The 15,860-nt window shown below is 39.8% G+C and overlaps 1 protein-coding gene across 1 annotated transcript; it reads right to left on the bottom strand.

The window, feature by feature from the left end:
- Positions 1–1,920: 1,920 nt before the first annotated feature.
- On the bottom strand, positions 1,921–9,819 carry LOC115657622. The gene is made up of 6 exons (XM_030575676.1): positions 9,601–9,819; positions 8,139–8,232; positions 7,195–7,313; positions 6,081–6,223; positions 4,443–4,640; positions 1,921–2,184 (listed from the first exon to the last, which is right to left on the bottom strand). The coding sequence occupies exons 1-6, from the start codon at positions 9,817–9,819 to the stop codon at positions 2,073–2,075; spliced, it is 885 nt and encodes a 294-aa protein (XP_030431536.1). The 3' UTR covers positions 1,921–2,072.
- Positions 9,820–15,860: the final 6,041 nt, after the last annotated feature.

Below are 15,860 nucleotides of genomic sequence, written 5' to 3' on the forward strand. Positions count from 1 at the left end.
CAGGGGAAGGGCTGCCAGGAGCCCCCAGAGTTAGCTGGTACCAGACCAGGGAGATGTCAGAGCCAAGCAGAACCAGAGCACTTTTGTAGCCCCTAAACTTATTCCATGATCCAGCCTTGTCAGGCTGAAATTCTAATAATCTGAACATTTGTTGTATGCAGTATTGTTGTCATTGAAGTATGCGATTAAATGTATTCATACAGTATGCAAATTGAGTCACCAACCTCCAGATTTCTGCACCTTCTTCTTTAAGTGATATGCCTTGCTCATGGCTGTAGCAGCCTCCCTCAATCTTGGGAAGCCCAAAGCCATGGACTTTGGGTAGAAGGTTTTCACAAAGTCACACTGTAGAGTTGCTGCTTCTTCCCACTTCTGCCCAGTTCCAGTGGCTTCAGCTCACATTACTGGAGAAGAGCATCAGGCCCAAAGTCATTTGTTCTGAAACCTTTAAGTAGATTTGACTGTTATGAACACAATACCTATGATTAATGCTCTGCAATCTGATGCACACAGAGAATATGAGCACAGAGCTGCCATTGCAGTGTTCGTTAGCCTCTGAAGTTTCTGTGTGGTATCATTGCTTTAGGTTACTTCCACAATTCTTTTGCTGAAGTGCCAAGCTCCCAGATGCTTTAAAACTTGCTCTGGAGTTCCTGGAAGCTCCCTGCGGTTGGATCATGGTAAGAAAAATAAAAGTCCTACTTCTCTTTTTCTCTTCACAACCTCTCTTTAATTTTATGTTGTTGGATTCATAAATGTGCCGTAGTAATGGTTATAGAACTTTTACCTGGATTTTCAGCCTGTTTATAAGAAGATTGGAGCCCCATTGGCCTAGGTGCTGTACAGACATGTTGTGAGAGCCACTGCCCTAAAGAGTTTACCATCTAAGTACACAAGTCAGACAAAGGTGGAAGAGATGAGAATATTTCCTCTTGTAGATGGGAAAATGACAGCTGAGAGAGATGGGAGTGACTTGCCTGCCCATGGAAGTCACACAGCTGGCTGTTGAACCCAGATCTCAGCCCTATGCCAGCGCCTTTATCACAAGGAGCTTTGTATTCTTCTCAGCTTTCTAAGCCAGTAAATGCCTAACACACATAGGGTCCCTCTTATAGGTGTTTATTGTGGCATTTTGTGATTTTAAAAAATTCTATCCCAAGTCATGTTTCGATAATATGTATGTGGTCAGTGATGGATGGTGTTCACTGCAGCCATTCTTCCATTTTAACGTGTCTCCTTTCCTGTTTCTATATTATTTAACTTCTAGAAACATAAACATAGAGCAGATCTGAGCTTCTAAATGTAAGGTAGTCCTCTTAGCTGAGGACACCCCTTCTTAGGGTACAAATGGGCCACATATCCCACTTTCACATAAAAAAATATGCATAAATATGCCCCTATGTCAGATTGGAGCAGAGCTTTATATTAGAGACAGCAGATCCCCCTCCCTGTGTGTTTTTAACAGAATTCCTGAAAAGTCTCACTTAAGTTAGTATGAGGAGTCTATATTATATCTGATTTTGACACATCTGTTCCATCTAGTCTGGCAACTATCAGTGCATTCAAAAGTGCTGAGTTCCCAGCAGTTCCCAAATATGAATTTAGGAACCTAACTTTAAGCTCCTATTTTTTAAAATCTTGGCCCAGGACTCAGCTGAAGTCAATGGAGTTATGCTGGTGTCAGTAAGAAGAGAAGACAAGGCTCAGTAAACCCAATTTATTCTAATTTAATAATAATTTCTAATTTAAATGTAAATCACTGAAATGAGAACTAGGAACATGATATATTTCTAGCATTCAGGACCAGATTTTCAAACTTTGAAGTTTACAATAGCATACATACATTTGCATGCACTAGCTTAATTATGTGTACACAGATGTATGCATACTTATGTGTGCCTAACTTTTAAAATCCGTCCCTCAGTTTTATCTCTCTTGCACATTCAACTGGATCACATTTTCAAGAAGGACTCTACAGCTGTTTGATCAGAAAAAAAAGTGTATGTACTGGATTTATTAGTTCTGTTAAGTATGGCAATTCCATTAGCTCCATTATGATACAAAATACAGCGCTACAGTATGGCGCACATTTTTGAAAGAAAACTGTTTTCTGGAGGTGGACAATCCTCTGGCAGCTTTGGGACTCCATCCAGCGTTCTCAAGTTTGGCAAATTGGAGAACACTCTACAGGAGAAATCAGAGAAAAAATAGTATTTTGAGGCATTTACTTGGATAATTTTTAAGATCAAAAGTAGAGATGGGCCAGAAGCAAACACTGTATCTGAACATACTAGAAATCTGGATTCAGATCCCAGACTGGGTTTGCCACTTGAGACCAGCTCTAACAAAGGATCTGAATGTTTACTGTGTTATACTGGTTTTAAGCCATTGAAGTCAGTGGAGTTATATAAGTGCAAAACACCTGTAGCAGAATAGAGAATCAGGCCCATTGTATAACATATCACAAAGGGGAGGGCTTTGTAGCTTAGTCTAAGCATTAGGTTTGAAATTCCCAGGCACCTAGAAACTAAGAGTTCAAATTGCAAAGAGTTTGACTCAACTTTCATCCTGCTGTGATAAAATCAGTTTTATGCATTTTATGCTTGTGAGCTTCTTTCATTATAAGACAGTAAACACTTATGTCCTGTCTGCTCTATGGACCTGATCTCAAACCTTCTGATATCAATGCATCAGGCCTTCTGTGGACATTAAAGCTCCTGGTATACGATTTCATACAAATGGTGTTTCTTCCTAGTACCTTTAATTTCTGCCATTAATGTCTACTGCCCTCTGTGCCAGGGGTGACTGTATTCCAGTGGGAGGAGAAGCAATCCTGGCATATATTTATTTTGGAACGTGCTTTTAAACCCCTTGGCATGAGATGCTCTAGTCTATATCAATGTAGTAAGGCAGCATTGTTAATTAAAGTTAAGTATTGACTTTTCCTCTCTTTTGGTCCTTTTGGATAAATCTTGTGAAAATGAAATAAAAGTTTCACGAGATTCCCACTGTCAGATCTCAAGTTTCAGGGTACAATAGAATATATATATATATATATATATATATATATATATATATATATATATATATATATATATATATATATATATATATATATATATATATATATATATATATATATATATATATTTATATATATTTCTTTTAAAAAACTTAGCTTTAAAAAACACAATCAACATCATCTCCCAAAGAAGAATTCAGAGGGAAAAAGCCTACTGGAAATTCATCCAGGTTCATATCAAGGAGACTCCTTTCCTTTCTCCCCTTGAGGGAGAGGGATTTTTGTACTCATGCTGGAGGGATTGGATGCAGGTGGACAGGAAACCTCATGGGGGCTTCGGTTCCAGAAAGCAAGATAATAGATCCTGTGTCTGCAATGGGGACAACTAGGGTGACCATATAGCAAGTGTGAAAAATCAGGACAGAGGGTGGGGGTAATAGGATCCTATATAAGAAAGAGACCCAAAAATGGGACTGTCTCTATAAAATTGGGACATCTGGTCACCCCAGGGACAACTGTCCCACATTAGTTGTTCCCTAGGAACCTCCTGGCAGCACAGGTCTTAGCTCAGTAAGGAGCATATTGCAGAGACTGGCTCAAAAAGCCCCTCCCAACTCACCTGCCATTTATTCCTGTGGAAGGGCTATCAGAGTCCTTGGGGAGTGGGGAGAATGGATCACAGAGATGTATCTCCTGGGAGTGTAACTTACACCTTCTTCTAACTCTCCCCATCAGTATTTTACAATAAACTCAGATTCCCCTAGATTTACTCCTTTAGACTCACCCCCTTTAATCACCTGCTGAATTTGGCCCAGAGTGTAAGGGAGCCTAAGTCAGTGTAACTCACACAGTGTTGGGATGCAGGAGACAGGAGAGCATCAAGAAAAACCACTATCAGGGAGGTGCAAGAACTTGTGCCACCTTTCAATTTAGCTTCCATCTTCCAACATCTTCATTCAGCTTCTTGCCATGTAATTCAATTTAGACTTCTAGTACAGTGAGAATTGGCTAACCAGCTTGAGTGAAAGGGAGTCTAGCTTACACCTACAGATTGCCCCTGAACTTGGTCCATAGACTTCATTTTAGCTCATGAGCTAGCATTCAAAAATTCATTCTCACTTAGCTGCTGGATTACAGTGTTGTCCAAGCACTTTCTGAAAATTCCACATAGAGTGCAAATCCATAGGAAACTATTCCTCAGGTGGACAATAGTGACACATGTCATCTTGCCAACTGGCTCAAGTTTGCAAAACTTGTTGAACTATCCTGTGATGACAGGAGAATCCAGCAAGAACAAAGCCAGTTTCCTTTACAATCCGTGAAAGCTATCGTGTGTCAATAGTGTATTACATTTATGCTTTCATAGGAACAGATATTTTCTCACTGCACATGTTTTTACTGACAATAATATAGGACTTACAGTTGCCTGTAGTTTTCTTTAAACTCACAGGGGTTCCTCTTGAGTATAAGGGATTCTAGTGGAGTAGATCTCAAGTCTGATATCCCACGTAGTGTCTCAACGTTGTTATCAGCCAGTGACAAGTGACGAATCTGAGGTATCTTTGGCAGCTGTTTGAAGGATGTAAAATGATTTTTACTGACATTTAATTCTTTGCATCTGTAAAGTACAAAAATGTATGCCATCATTTATCACATATACAGAAGAATATACATTCTTAATTATTGTGAAAACATATACAGTGCACACACATAAGGCCAGATCCTCAGCTGGTGTAAATCAGCCTAGCTTTATCGATTTAAAGAGAAATAGGCCATTTAACACTGGCTGAAGATCTAGTACATTCTTGTTAACTCAATACAATTAATTTTAGGAGGATCTGAACAGATGGTAGCAGGGTTGTGATAATGCCCCTTTCAATGTTAACTGTTTAAATCCAGTCTAGGTCAGCGACCAAAAGGTTTTACCATCCGATGGAGGGTCAGTGGCCAACATGAACTCACTTTGGAAACCTCAAATCAGTTTCTAGAGGACAGCTGCTCATGTTATAAAAACTACAGGAGCTACAGCTGGTACTTGCTGGGTCATATTCAGTAGAGATGAGTAAGGGGGTGTGATCTGGACCTCACTATGCTAATTTAGACTCCCTTACAGTCAGAAAGGAAAAGCAGAATGTGGGCTTCTTTAATATAGACCTTTTGATACCTTCTTCTGACAATTCAGTGTGTAAATCACACCAACTTAGACAACCTTACAAGAAGGGACAGTGGTTGTAAGTAGGACTAACTAAGGGAATATGACAGAGTTAGCATAAGGTCTAATTTACTCCATTGTACACATCCTCTCTGAATGCAACCTCAGCTCCTACTTTGTTAGTAAAGAGATAGATATGCAGACCAAGCTAACTTCTCACCCTTTGACTGTGCCATTCTCTGTTAGGGCTGAGGAACATCAAACAACGTGTGGGAAAGTTTACAGCCTCTGCTTTTACCTGTTCTGTGGATAAAGGAATTCATCTTTCAGGGGCCTGATTCTGATCTCACGCAATTTTACACTGCTATAACTCTATGGGGCAATGCTATTTTTTGCCTCAACAAAGGTTGAAATTGGGGCTGAAAATTTAGCTTTACAGCTTTCTTTTACATTTTAGGATGGCAGGACCATTATTTCCCACTCCAACTATTAACCCAACCTCAGCTTTCCCTATATCTATATATTTCTACATTAGGAAATAACTGCAATGGAAACTCCTGGCTTCTCTCCTTGAGTCAGGTACCATCATCTCTATGTACATTTCCTCCTACTGACCTGATACAACTTTTCCTCCTAGCAGAAGATATCATTGACTTTGATGAAACTTCTCATGGAGCTATGGTCTTTTCAGTATGAACAAGGTGGCAGAATCTGACCCAGAATAGCTTTCAATTTTCTTGGATATCATGAACTCAGATTAACTGGATTTTTCAATAGAATTACATGCACATATTATGCTCTGTTAATCACTAAAGGCCTGATTCTGCTCCCATTGAAGTCACTGGCAAAACTCCCTTTGACTTCTATGATACTGGATAGGACCTGGCAACAGGATTTTTCATCTACCTTGGCAACCTTATGGCACTTAGGTCCGTCAAAGAATTGTCCACCAGCCAAAGCCTTTCCACTCGAATTAATCTCCGGAGAATCCTGTTAAAGTTTTCTAGCTGGTAAAGGTCTCCCAAGTCCTGAAATGAAAGGTTCAAATTCTGGGGATGGGAAAAAATGCAAAGAAAATTCTTTAGCTTATTTTTTTCTTTTTAAGTTTAGTAAATAAAAGAGTTATACCTAATTTAAAACAAACTATGATGCCAAATTTGGCCTAGAACAATAGAAATATGTTGCTAAATTTGTTCGCTCCACCTACCATGCACTGATGTTTTGTTATATGAATAACAAATTACTGGAAGGTAGCTGTAGCCAGAAATGTTACTCTGCTTACATCTGTACCCTCATCCTCTATGACAACTCCCTCCTTTCCCTATGCTCTCCACTAAAGAGTTTCTCCTGAGTCCTTTTGTTCTCTTTCACCTACTTTCACATTTGTATCTACTTCCTCACTCCCTGGTATGCCTGAAACAATCTCCCAATTATTATATGTAAAGTTCCCTCCCAAAATCCATCTATTCTCTGGACTTTCCATTTATAAAGGCCTCTCTTTTCAATGTGTTAGACTGCGCCTTTGGGCAGGGAGAGGTGTGTAAGCTGTAACACCGCAAAAACAGCCCTATGAGGCACTGTGACACAGTGTCACAATTCCTGCTCTGCTACCTCATCATTATTAGAGAGGTCACAATTGACTGTTGATCCAGACCAGCAGTAAATTAGTACCCTGAGCCCCACATCTGTGCTGGCTCAACTATTCTGCCCAGCATGCATGGAGGGGTGTGGGGGAATTTGGATCCACTTTTCACCCATCTGTTCCAAAAGTGACTGAGCAGGCAAGAAGCGACAAAGAGTCCTGTGGCACCTTATAGACTAACAGATGTATTGGAGCATAAGCTTTTGTGGGTGAATACCCACTTCGTCAGGACTCTGTCGCTTTTTACGTATAATGTAATGTACTATACTGTCCCAGTCAGAGCCCTTAAATTGTTGGCCCAGTTATTTGTTTGGCTCATTGATTATACAGTGCAACATGGAGTTACATCAATAACAATAATTAATAGTAAGATCTTACTGCACAGTTTTCCCAGTTTTCTTGCAGCCTCTGTTGCCATTCCTCTTTTTCTGTTACTTGTTTTCTTGCTTGCAAGGCATCTTCTTCTCCTCTGAAAAACAGCTCTTCTGCTGAAGGCCCTGTTCAGAAAAACATATATTTTCAATAGCTGATGTGATACGGTGTCTGCAGTTAGTTACTTTTTAAGAGAATATATGTAGTTGGGAAGATATTTGAGTTGCAATAATATACACGGTATTATACCAAAGTAGGTTCCCAGACTCCTGAGCAGTAAATTAGTTTGGAGATTTTCATATATTGTGGGTGCTAATTCAACTCTTTACATTCAATTTACAGTCACTGTGAGTTGGTGGCTTGTTATTAAATGAGATTTCCTGTTCCTCTCAATGCTGAATAAAAGCTTTTCTTTAGATGCCTCACTTTAGATCCCCCCAGATTTGAAAATGCTAGCATGTGTGTGTGTGTATATATTCATATAATATAAATATAAGAAAGATAATGTACTCCTGAATTGTTTCTCCATTTAGGTCCCAATCCTGTAAATACTTACGTAATTTTAAACAAATGCCTAATTTCATACTCTGGAGTAATTCCATTTATTTCAGCAAGGTCACTCGTGCTTAAAATTAAGCATGTGCGTTACCATTCTCAGGACTGGGGTTTTACTCTGTCATCTGTTATCTCCAAACATTAATTTAAAAATATAGAAACTACAATTTTGACATTTGTTCCTGTTTTTTAACTCTAAATTTTACACAGCTATTGTCTGAATTATTAAAAAAAAATGAAACTTCTGTAATGTAGAGGTGAAGTCAATGGCAAAATTCCCATTAACTTCAGAATGGCCAGGATTTCATCCTGGTATTTAATTATGTACAGGATAAAATACTTAGGATTTAAAATAAATGTCTTTTTTTTTCAAAGGAATAAATTTTCATCTTTACCTTCTCTCACCCGGGGGCAACGAATCTCATTTCCGCGAACATCATGTTCTTTTAACTCATGCCAAGTGAGATACTTGAAGGAGTCTGAGGGCAGCTTAATGGAAGGATGTAAAATAAAAGAAACAAAGAATTAATTAATGGTCTTAAACACTGGACAATATCTTCAAATTTATACAAAAACCTGTGGCATTATTCCAGGAGAAAAAATATACACACAATCTTATGTAAGAACAACCATTCTGGATCAGACCAATGGTTCATCTAGCCCAGTAATCTGTCTTCTGACAGTGGCCACCACCAGATGTTTCAGAGTGAATGAACAGAACAGGACACTTTCTAGTGATCTATCCCTTGTTGTCCAGTCCCAGCTCCTGGCACTTGGAGGTTTAGGGACACCTGGAGCCTGAGGTTGCATCTCTGACTGTCTTGGCAAACAGTCATTGATGGATCTATTCTCGATGGACTTATCTAATTATCTTTTTATAGATTTGGCCTTCACAACATCCCATGGTAATGAGTTCCACAGGTTGACTGTGCACGGTGTGAAAATGTATGTCCTTTTGTTTGTTTTAAACCTGCTGCCTATTAATTTCTTCAGGGAGCCTCTAGTTCTTGTGTTATGTGAAAGGGAGGGTAAATAACACTTCCTTATTCATGTTCTGCATACCATTCAAGATTTTATAGACCTCTATCATACCCCTCCTTAGTTGTCTCTTTTCTAAACTGAACAGTCCCAGTCTTTTTAATGTGTCCTCCATACCCATAATCATTTTGGTTGCCCTCTATGTACTTTTTGCAGTTCTAATATATCTTTCTAATATATTCTAGGTGAATGTTTACAGGTGAGTTGTGTTACCTTAGCAATGACTTGTTAAATGCTTCATAAAAGTCAGGTATGAAATAGCACATGAATGAGAAAAGAGTATATATATAAAACAAAATCCACTTTAGGACACTAGATGGAAGCACAGAAAACCTGCAGCCAGAGTCAGAAACGGAGTCTGGAGCAGAAGCTGTCTGACACATTTTGTCTTCCCACCAAAAACAGTTCTCTGGGCACTCCTGATCAGCAGTCGCAGAGAGGAATTTCAGGGCAAGCCTCAGAGTCAAAATCTGGTCTTCATAGCTATGCCAGTCCATTTCTGGCCCAGCAATTGCACCTATGCACAGCCCCACACATGGATGATACCTGTGTGCTGGCTAGACAGAACTACCTGTAATAAAATCTTTTGTAGCATATGGAGTATGCTTTTTTAGCGTGTATGTATACCCATTTGCAGGTTGCTCATAGTACTTTCCCTAGATTAGCCAAAATTTGGCCCATCAAATCCCATCTGGAGGCTCAATGTGGGCAGAACACATCCATTAGCATGTTGTAGAAAGAGAGTCCATCCATAAAGTTACTTACCATCTGTGTTTTTTTCTATAAACTCATAACCAGACTGATAAACAGAACACTTACTGGTGAAGATATCCCTGATTCAGCGCTCTGCTGGAGTATTCCTCTGTGTCCTGATAAAACTGGCAAAGTAGTATCTGTATCACTTAGAGCAGAATAGTGAGAGGAATAGGATTTACAGAATCTATGGCTGCTTGTATTCAGACCTGAGGAGCTAAAGAGATAACACTTTAAACCATTAATATGCTCCTGATTTGGTGAATGTGATGCAGGCTGTTTCATGGACAAGGAAAACAAAGCAGCAAGGTTCCTCTTTAATGCATGCTAACTAAGTCACAAAATGTAAATAAAACCTCATATGTGACAACATTGTGCCAACATTATCCTTTTGGATATGCAGGGTGTGACTTCAATAGGACTGCTTACCTGAACGCAGTTACTCATGCATAGATGTTTGCAGGATGGGGCCCTAACATTGTAAGGACAGGCCTTGTCGTATCAGCACTTTGAAAGCCAAACTCACAATTGAAATCAATGGGACTTCACCTTGTGCCTGTTAATCAAGGCATGATATGGCCTGCAAAGATTAGCTGTATCTGGGGATACACTATACAGTTTGTATGGAACACACCCTACTGTTGTGTTCTGAATCTTCTCCTTTTTTCTCTTAGCAGTAATTTTTAACAATGCCTTAAGGTTCCAGGGAAGAATTTAACTTTGTGTGCAACTTCAAGCACACGTATAGTCCAAATGAATTCCCATACTTATGTGCTTTGCTAGACCAGGGCCCAAGAGAATTTTGAAAGGTACATTTTATTTAACAAAAGTGACATAATTACTCCAATTGTGCTTCAAAGAAAGTGAACATCTCTCAAGCCCGGGGCTGCAATTTAGAAATCTACCATGGAACTGTAGAAAAATCATTACTGTAGAAAAATCACTTTAACTTAGTAACTGTGCGGATACAGCATAATAATTTGCTTGTTACTCTACAAGCTCTTTGAACGGTCAAGAAATATCATTAAAACGATTACACAAGGGATCAGAAGTGGAAAATAAAAAGCAGCTTTAAAAGACTCTAGTGGGGATGGTAATGAAAGTTTCATGGTGAGCAAGAGTGTAAAAGGCAAATTAAGTAAAACATGGAATAAAAGCAAGATTACATACCTATTTGAAAATAATCATGAATAGATTTACTACTTCCTTAACTAAGATTCTGTTTTGTCTTTTTCAAGTATCATCAAAAACACCCACAATATCTTGTCTGATTTTTATCTGGAAGCTCAAAGTGTTAACTCGTAAACGACAAAGTAGAAATATCATTTGTAACTGCTCCTTTTATCTTTTTTGTTTTGTCTTATTTTTGAGACTGAAAAAAGAACAATAAAAAATATCCAGTCGTGGGTGACTTGATTGGGAGCTGTGTGGTGTGTTGCATTTCTGAAAACAAGCCTATTTTTTTTTAGATCCTTTAATACGCTCTCTGTCTTTAGGCAAGCAATTATGAAAATATTAGCCTATTTTTATACAGGTATAGTGTTAAAAATCAGTAGATGAACCATGGAGTAGCCCCATGAAGAAAAGATGGAGTGATTATTTACATTTGGACAACATGTGTGGCTAGACCGTCTGAAATGGTGTTTACATTGCTGCTGCATAGAGGTCTGAGGCCCTCTTGATTCATTTCAGATTAAATAAAGTGGTATTAGTAGGTGAGATATATAGAAATGGTTTCATAGTTATGGATAGCATCTTCTCCATACTTCTGTGAAAATGTGATTTTGTCGTAAATGTTAAGGCTAAACTTCTATATAATGTAAACGATTATATTTTTCTGTTTATATATGTGCTCACACACAAAATGTGACTTGAAATAAGTCTTTGCTCTTATGTTTTTATTTTGTTTTTGTTTTTTACGTACATTTAGTGCTTGTGAAAGGTGCTGTAGTAAATGTAATGCCTCCCCAAACAGCCAGGTGTGGCCCCGCCCATGGTCCGCCCCCAGACTCCCTCCTGCCAGTTCCCTGGTCCCTGTGCTGTGACCACACTCTGTGGCTGGGGCTGCGCCAGTGGCACTCTGGGTCTAGGAGCACTAACCCGGGGTGGGGGCTGGTGGCTGTGGTAGGGTGGAGTGGGAGGGAGGCTCTGGGCTCCAGTGGGGGTGACATGGAAGTGGCAGGGCCTTGGGCAGAAGGGGTGGGGCTGGGGGCTAGCCTCTCCCAGCCTGCGGTTCACGCACTGCCCATGCTGATGATCCACCTCTAACTTTGGACTTTCTGCAGTCAACATAATTGCTGCAGCAGAATCCTCTCCAATTTACTTTAAAAGTCTTTGCCTACTGCATAAATGGGTATTGAATTAGCACTCAGAATTCTAGAAATGATAACTGAAAGGACCAGTTCAGAATGTCAGGTGGGCTGCCACAGACAGAGGATAGAGCTTTGGGCTCTGCACTGTTTGATTTCAGTACGTTTCAGCTAGACATCTAGCATTATTGTAACAGATTTTGCTTAGAAAATAGAATCATAGGATTAGAAGGGACCACCAGGGTCATCTAGTCTAAACCCCTGCCAAGATGCAGGATTTGTTGTGTCTAAACCATCCAAGACAGGTGGCTGTTCAGCCTGCTTTTGAAAACCTCCAGTGAAGGAACTTCCACAACCTCCCTAGGCGTCTGTTCCATTGTCTGCCTGTTCTTATAGTTAGGAAGTTTTTTTCCAGAGATTTAATCTAAATCTGCTCTGCTGTAGTTTGAACCCATTGCCTCTTGTCACGCCCAGTGTTCTCTCTCTCTCGTTTTCAACTACTGCCTTTTAAAGTTGATCAAAAGGAAATTATAATGACTGAGGAAGGATGCAATTCAAAACAATTACCGCTTACAATGTCTGAAACTACCAAAATTCTCTGCCTTGATTGCGAGGCCTTTTGGCTGGATATGAATCTCCAGTGACACCTTTGGGAGCAGCACTCTAGATTATGTTAACTATTCAGTGAAAAAATGAGATTTATGCTGTCTGTCCAGGCTGAGTCATTTCCCCTCACTTTGCCAGCAGTGAAAAACTGGTTATCATAAATCACAGATCTAAATCCTTATGAGAGAGGAATTAATTTCACTAATGCTCTAATGGAAACCCACTGTGGCTATAACCCCACTGCATTCTCTCTCTTCTCAGTGATGATCTATAATGTCTTTAAAGCAAGCAGCGTTGCCTGTATTTTAGAAATTGTATGAAAGGAGGTTGAGGGAGAAACTCAAAATTGTCAAGTGAAAAACATACATTGCACATATCTTTTGCACGTGTAGGCTCCGATTCTTTTAGCTGGCATCAGCTGAGTCTCTAATAGCATGAGTGTAGTTGTGCACTTGATATTAAATCCATGAACACAATTTCAGAATCTGACCCAATAAGCAAAAAAAGTGGCTTAGATGTTGATTTTAAAGGGTTAAATATGGTTTGAATCAGTTAGAGCTTTGGTGCTGTGGGTGGTTTCCCTATGTTTTATTTTTCTTATGCTATACATATAAAATAGCTGCTTAATTTAAATAAAAAACATGCTGACAAATCCTGCTCTTTGTTACACCATTGTAAATCCAGAGTGACTTCATGGTTTGACTGGTGTTATCTACCCTGATATAAGTGAGAGCAGAATGATCCTCAGATTTAGCTTGTGTAGCCTTGATTGAAGAATTGTGGATTTTACTTTTTAGTGGTGGTAGTAGGGAATAAAACTGAAATATATGACATTGCAAACTGGAAGCTGTGCACATACCACAGCTACTTGCACTTTTCATAGTATTTTACCTATGCTCCAAACAATGGGTACGATTTAATGAAGTACTGAGTCATGCCGGTGAACAGATGATGTAGTCCCATGGACTTCACTGATAGAACCACACAGAATCAGAACCTGGCCCAATGACAATGGCATATCGGTGAAATGGATCTGCTCCCATTGAAATCAATGGCAAAATTTCCATAGGCAATGGGAACAGAATGGGGTACGTTTTCCAAGTGCAGTGCAGGGCTTTATATGTCTGACTCCAACTGACTTTAAAGATAGAAAACATTAAAACCTAATGCAATGCTTTGAAAAGCTGTCCCGGTGTTATCTCTGAAGATGGCAGTGAAGATGTTTGGGATGGAAACTTTTCCTATGCGGTATTTGCAATATTTGACAATGTCAAAAGCAGTGTTTCAAAACACTTCCTCTAACACTGCTGCAAATCTAATGAAAATGGAAATGTTCCAGGATTTGCACCGGATTCTGTGTTCTGCTTCATGAGAGACACAGCACAGAACACGCATCACAAAAGGAGTGGGAGCAAAGGTGCCTTTATGCCATTCCTTGCCTTGCATTGATCCTGGGCTGCTTTGGGGGCTGGAATCTGACTTATAGTCTCTGACTATAAGTTACAGTAGCTGTGGGGTCTGGTCTAATTTATAGCAGCCTTACTCTGACTACCTGTGAACTGCTCTGCAGATCAGAATAGTCATAGTGCTTTAAACTAGTTATTCCCCTCGGCACTCCAAAATGCTCCCTCATGCCCCAAGTCCTGTCTCCAGTACACCCTTACACTGGGGAGTGGGAAGCATGTGTGGTGGGTGAACCAAGGGCTCAGGGAGGCTAGCCCCTGGCCCGGCCCACTCCTTCTGCCTGGGGCCTATCCAGCACTGAGCCATCCCAGCCTCAGTAGGCTTCCCGGAGGAGGAGCAGCCTGCCTGGGCTGGGGCCAACTAGCAGCAGGAGGGTGCCTAGGGGTGAAGCATGGGCAGGGCCATGTGGGGCTGTTCTGGAGGGCACAACCTTCCCCAGCTGCCCATGGTGGGAAGGGGGTGTTTATATTGCTCCAATGCAACTCCTATATTAAGAGCATTTCCCTGGGGCCACTGGGGCCACTTTACAACCCCTGCATGCTGCTAGAACAGCATTAAGGAGCACCAAGAGCCCTCCACATTTCCATCCTACTCCTGTTGGCTTCACTGGGAACATGATCCAGCCCACAGTCAACATCTCAGTGCTCCAGAATTATTGTAATGGTGATACAAGGCCACTCTGAAAATACTGATGAATTGAAATACTCATTTTAATCGAGATTTTAGCATCATACACTAAGAGAAAAATAAACAAAATATGGATGTTAAACCCAAAAAGAAAAACAGCATAGGTCAAAATTTTAGCCAGTTTCTAGTTGCCATTTTTTGCAAGTGAATATCAGATATCTGGTCATTTCCCTCTCCAAACTGCTCCCACAAATAGCAGTTTGTATGCACAAAACGGGGACCCAGTCACTTTGCTGGATCAGTCAGTTGCACACGCCAAAGCAGATATGCAAAAATGAATGAAAAGTGAACTTACAAATCTAACTTAAACATGTCGTGTAAAAGCCAGGAAATTCAGAATTGAGACTAACCCTCCTTCCTCAGTTCACTGCACTGTGCCTAGGTATTGCAACAGGTGAATGCAATGCAGGTAAGATCAAGCATTATTCTGAGAGCTGTCTAAACCCTAGGTACAGTGGGTGACTGACTGATTCTTCCTGTTTATTTTCTTGAATGGGTTTCAGGAGACCCTCAGCAATATTTTGATGTAAAGCTTTTGAAAATAATTTGGTAACATACACACCTGTACTTTATTGTTACAATGCATCTCTATCCTTAACTGTAACATAAATTATCTTGCTTTCTGTAAAATAAAATTACCCTGCAAAAGAAATTTAATTAACACAATTAGCCATAACAGACATAACGAGCCATTACTGGTATATTTATTACTCAAATTCCATGCAGCTTTCCATGAACTTAACTGCAAACTTAGCATCTTTATCAATGTGACTTTTGTACTTATCATAAATAATCCATTTATATTGCAACACTGTCTGTCTTGCAGTAATTAAATAACAACAAGAAAGAGACATATTTCTCGATTGCTTCTATTGCATAACAGACACCATCAACAATTCAGGCACAGTAACTGTATGTTTTAAAAAGATATTCAATCTTGTAACACTATCTTGTTTATTCAAAGTGTGTCAAGCCAACAGTACAAAGACTAAAGTTACTTTTCCTCTTTCATTCCTCCTACCTTTTGGACATGTCTTGCTGTTGCATAAACTTCTCACAACTTGCATAAAGCTATTTGTCTACAGTAAAATATTTTCTTCCCATCTTCCCCACAGTGGGGCTGTATTCTACATCCTTTGAAAAGTTGTAGCCCTGATCAGAGTCTTGGATGGAACTGCATAATCACTGTTGCCAAGGAAACAAGCTGTCACCTCGCAACGCACAGTCATGTCAGGAGCTATTGTTACCAATCTCTTATGT

Source organism: Gopherus evgoodei, chromosome 9 (genome assembly GCF_007399415.2).
Source record: "Gopherus evgoodei ecotype Sinaloan lineage chromosome 9, rGopEvg1_v1.p, whole genome shotgun sequence".
Classification (NCBI taxonomy): Eukaryota; Metazoa; Chordata; order Testudines; family Testudinidae; genus Gopherus; species Gopherus evgoodei.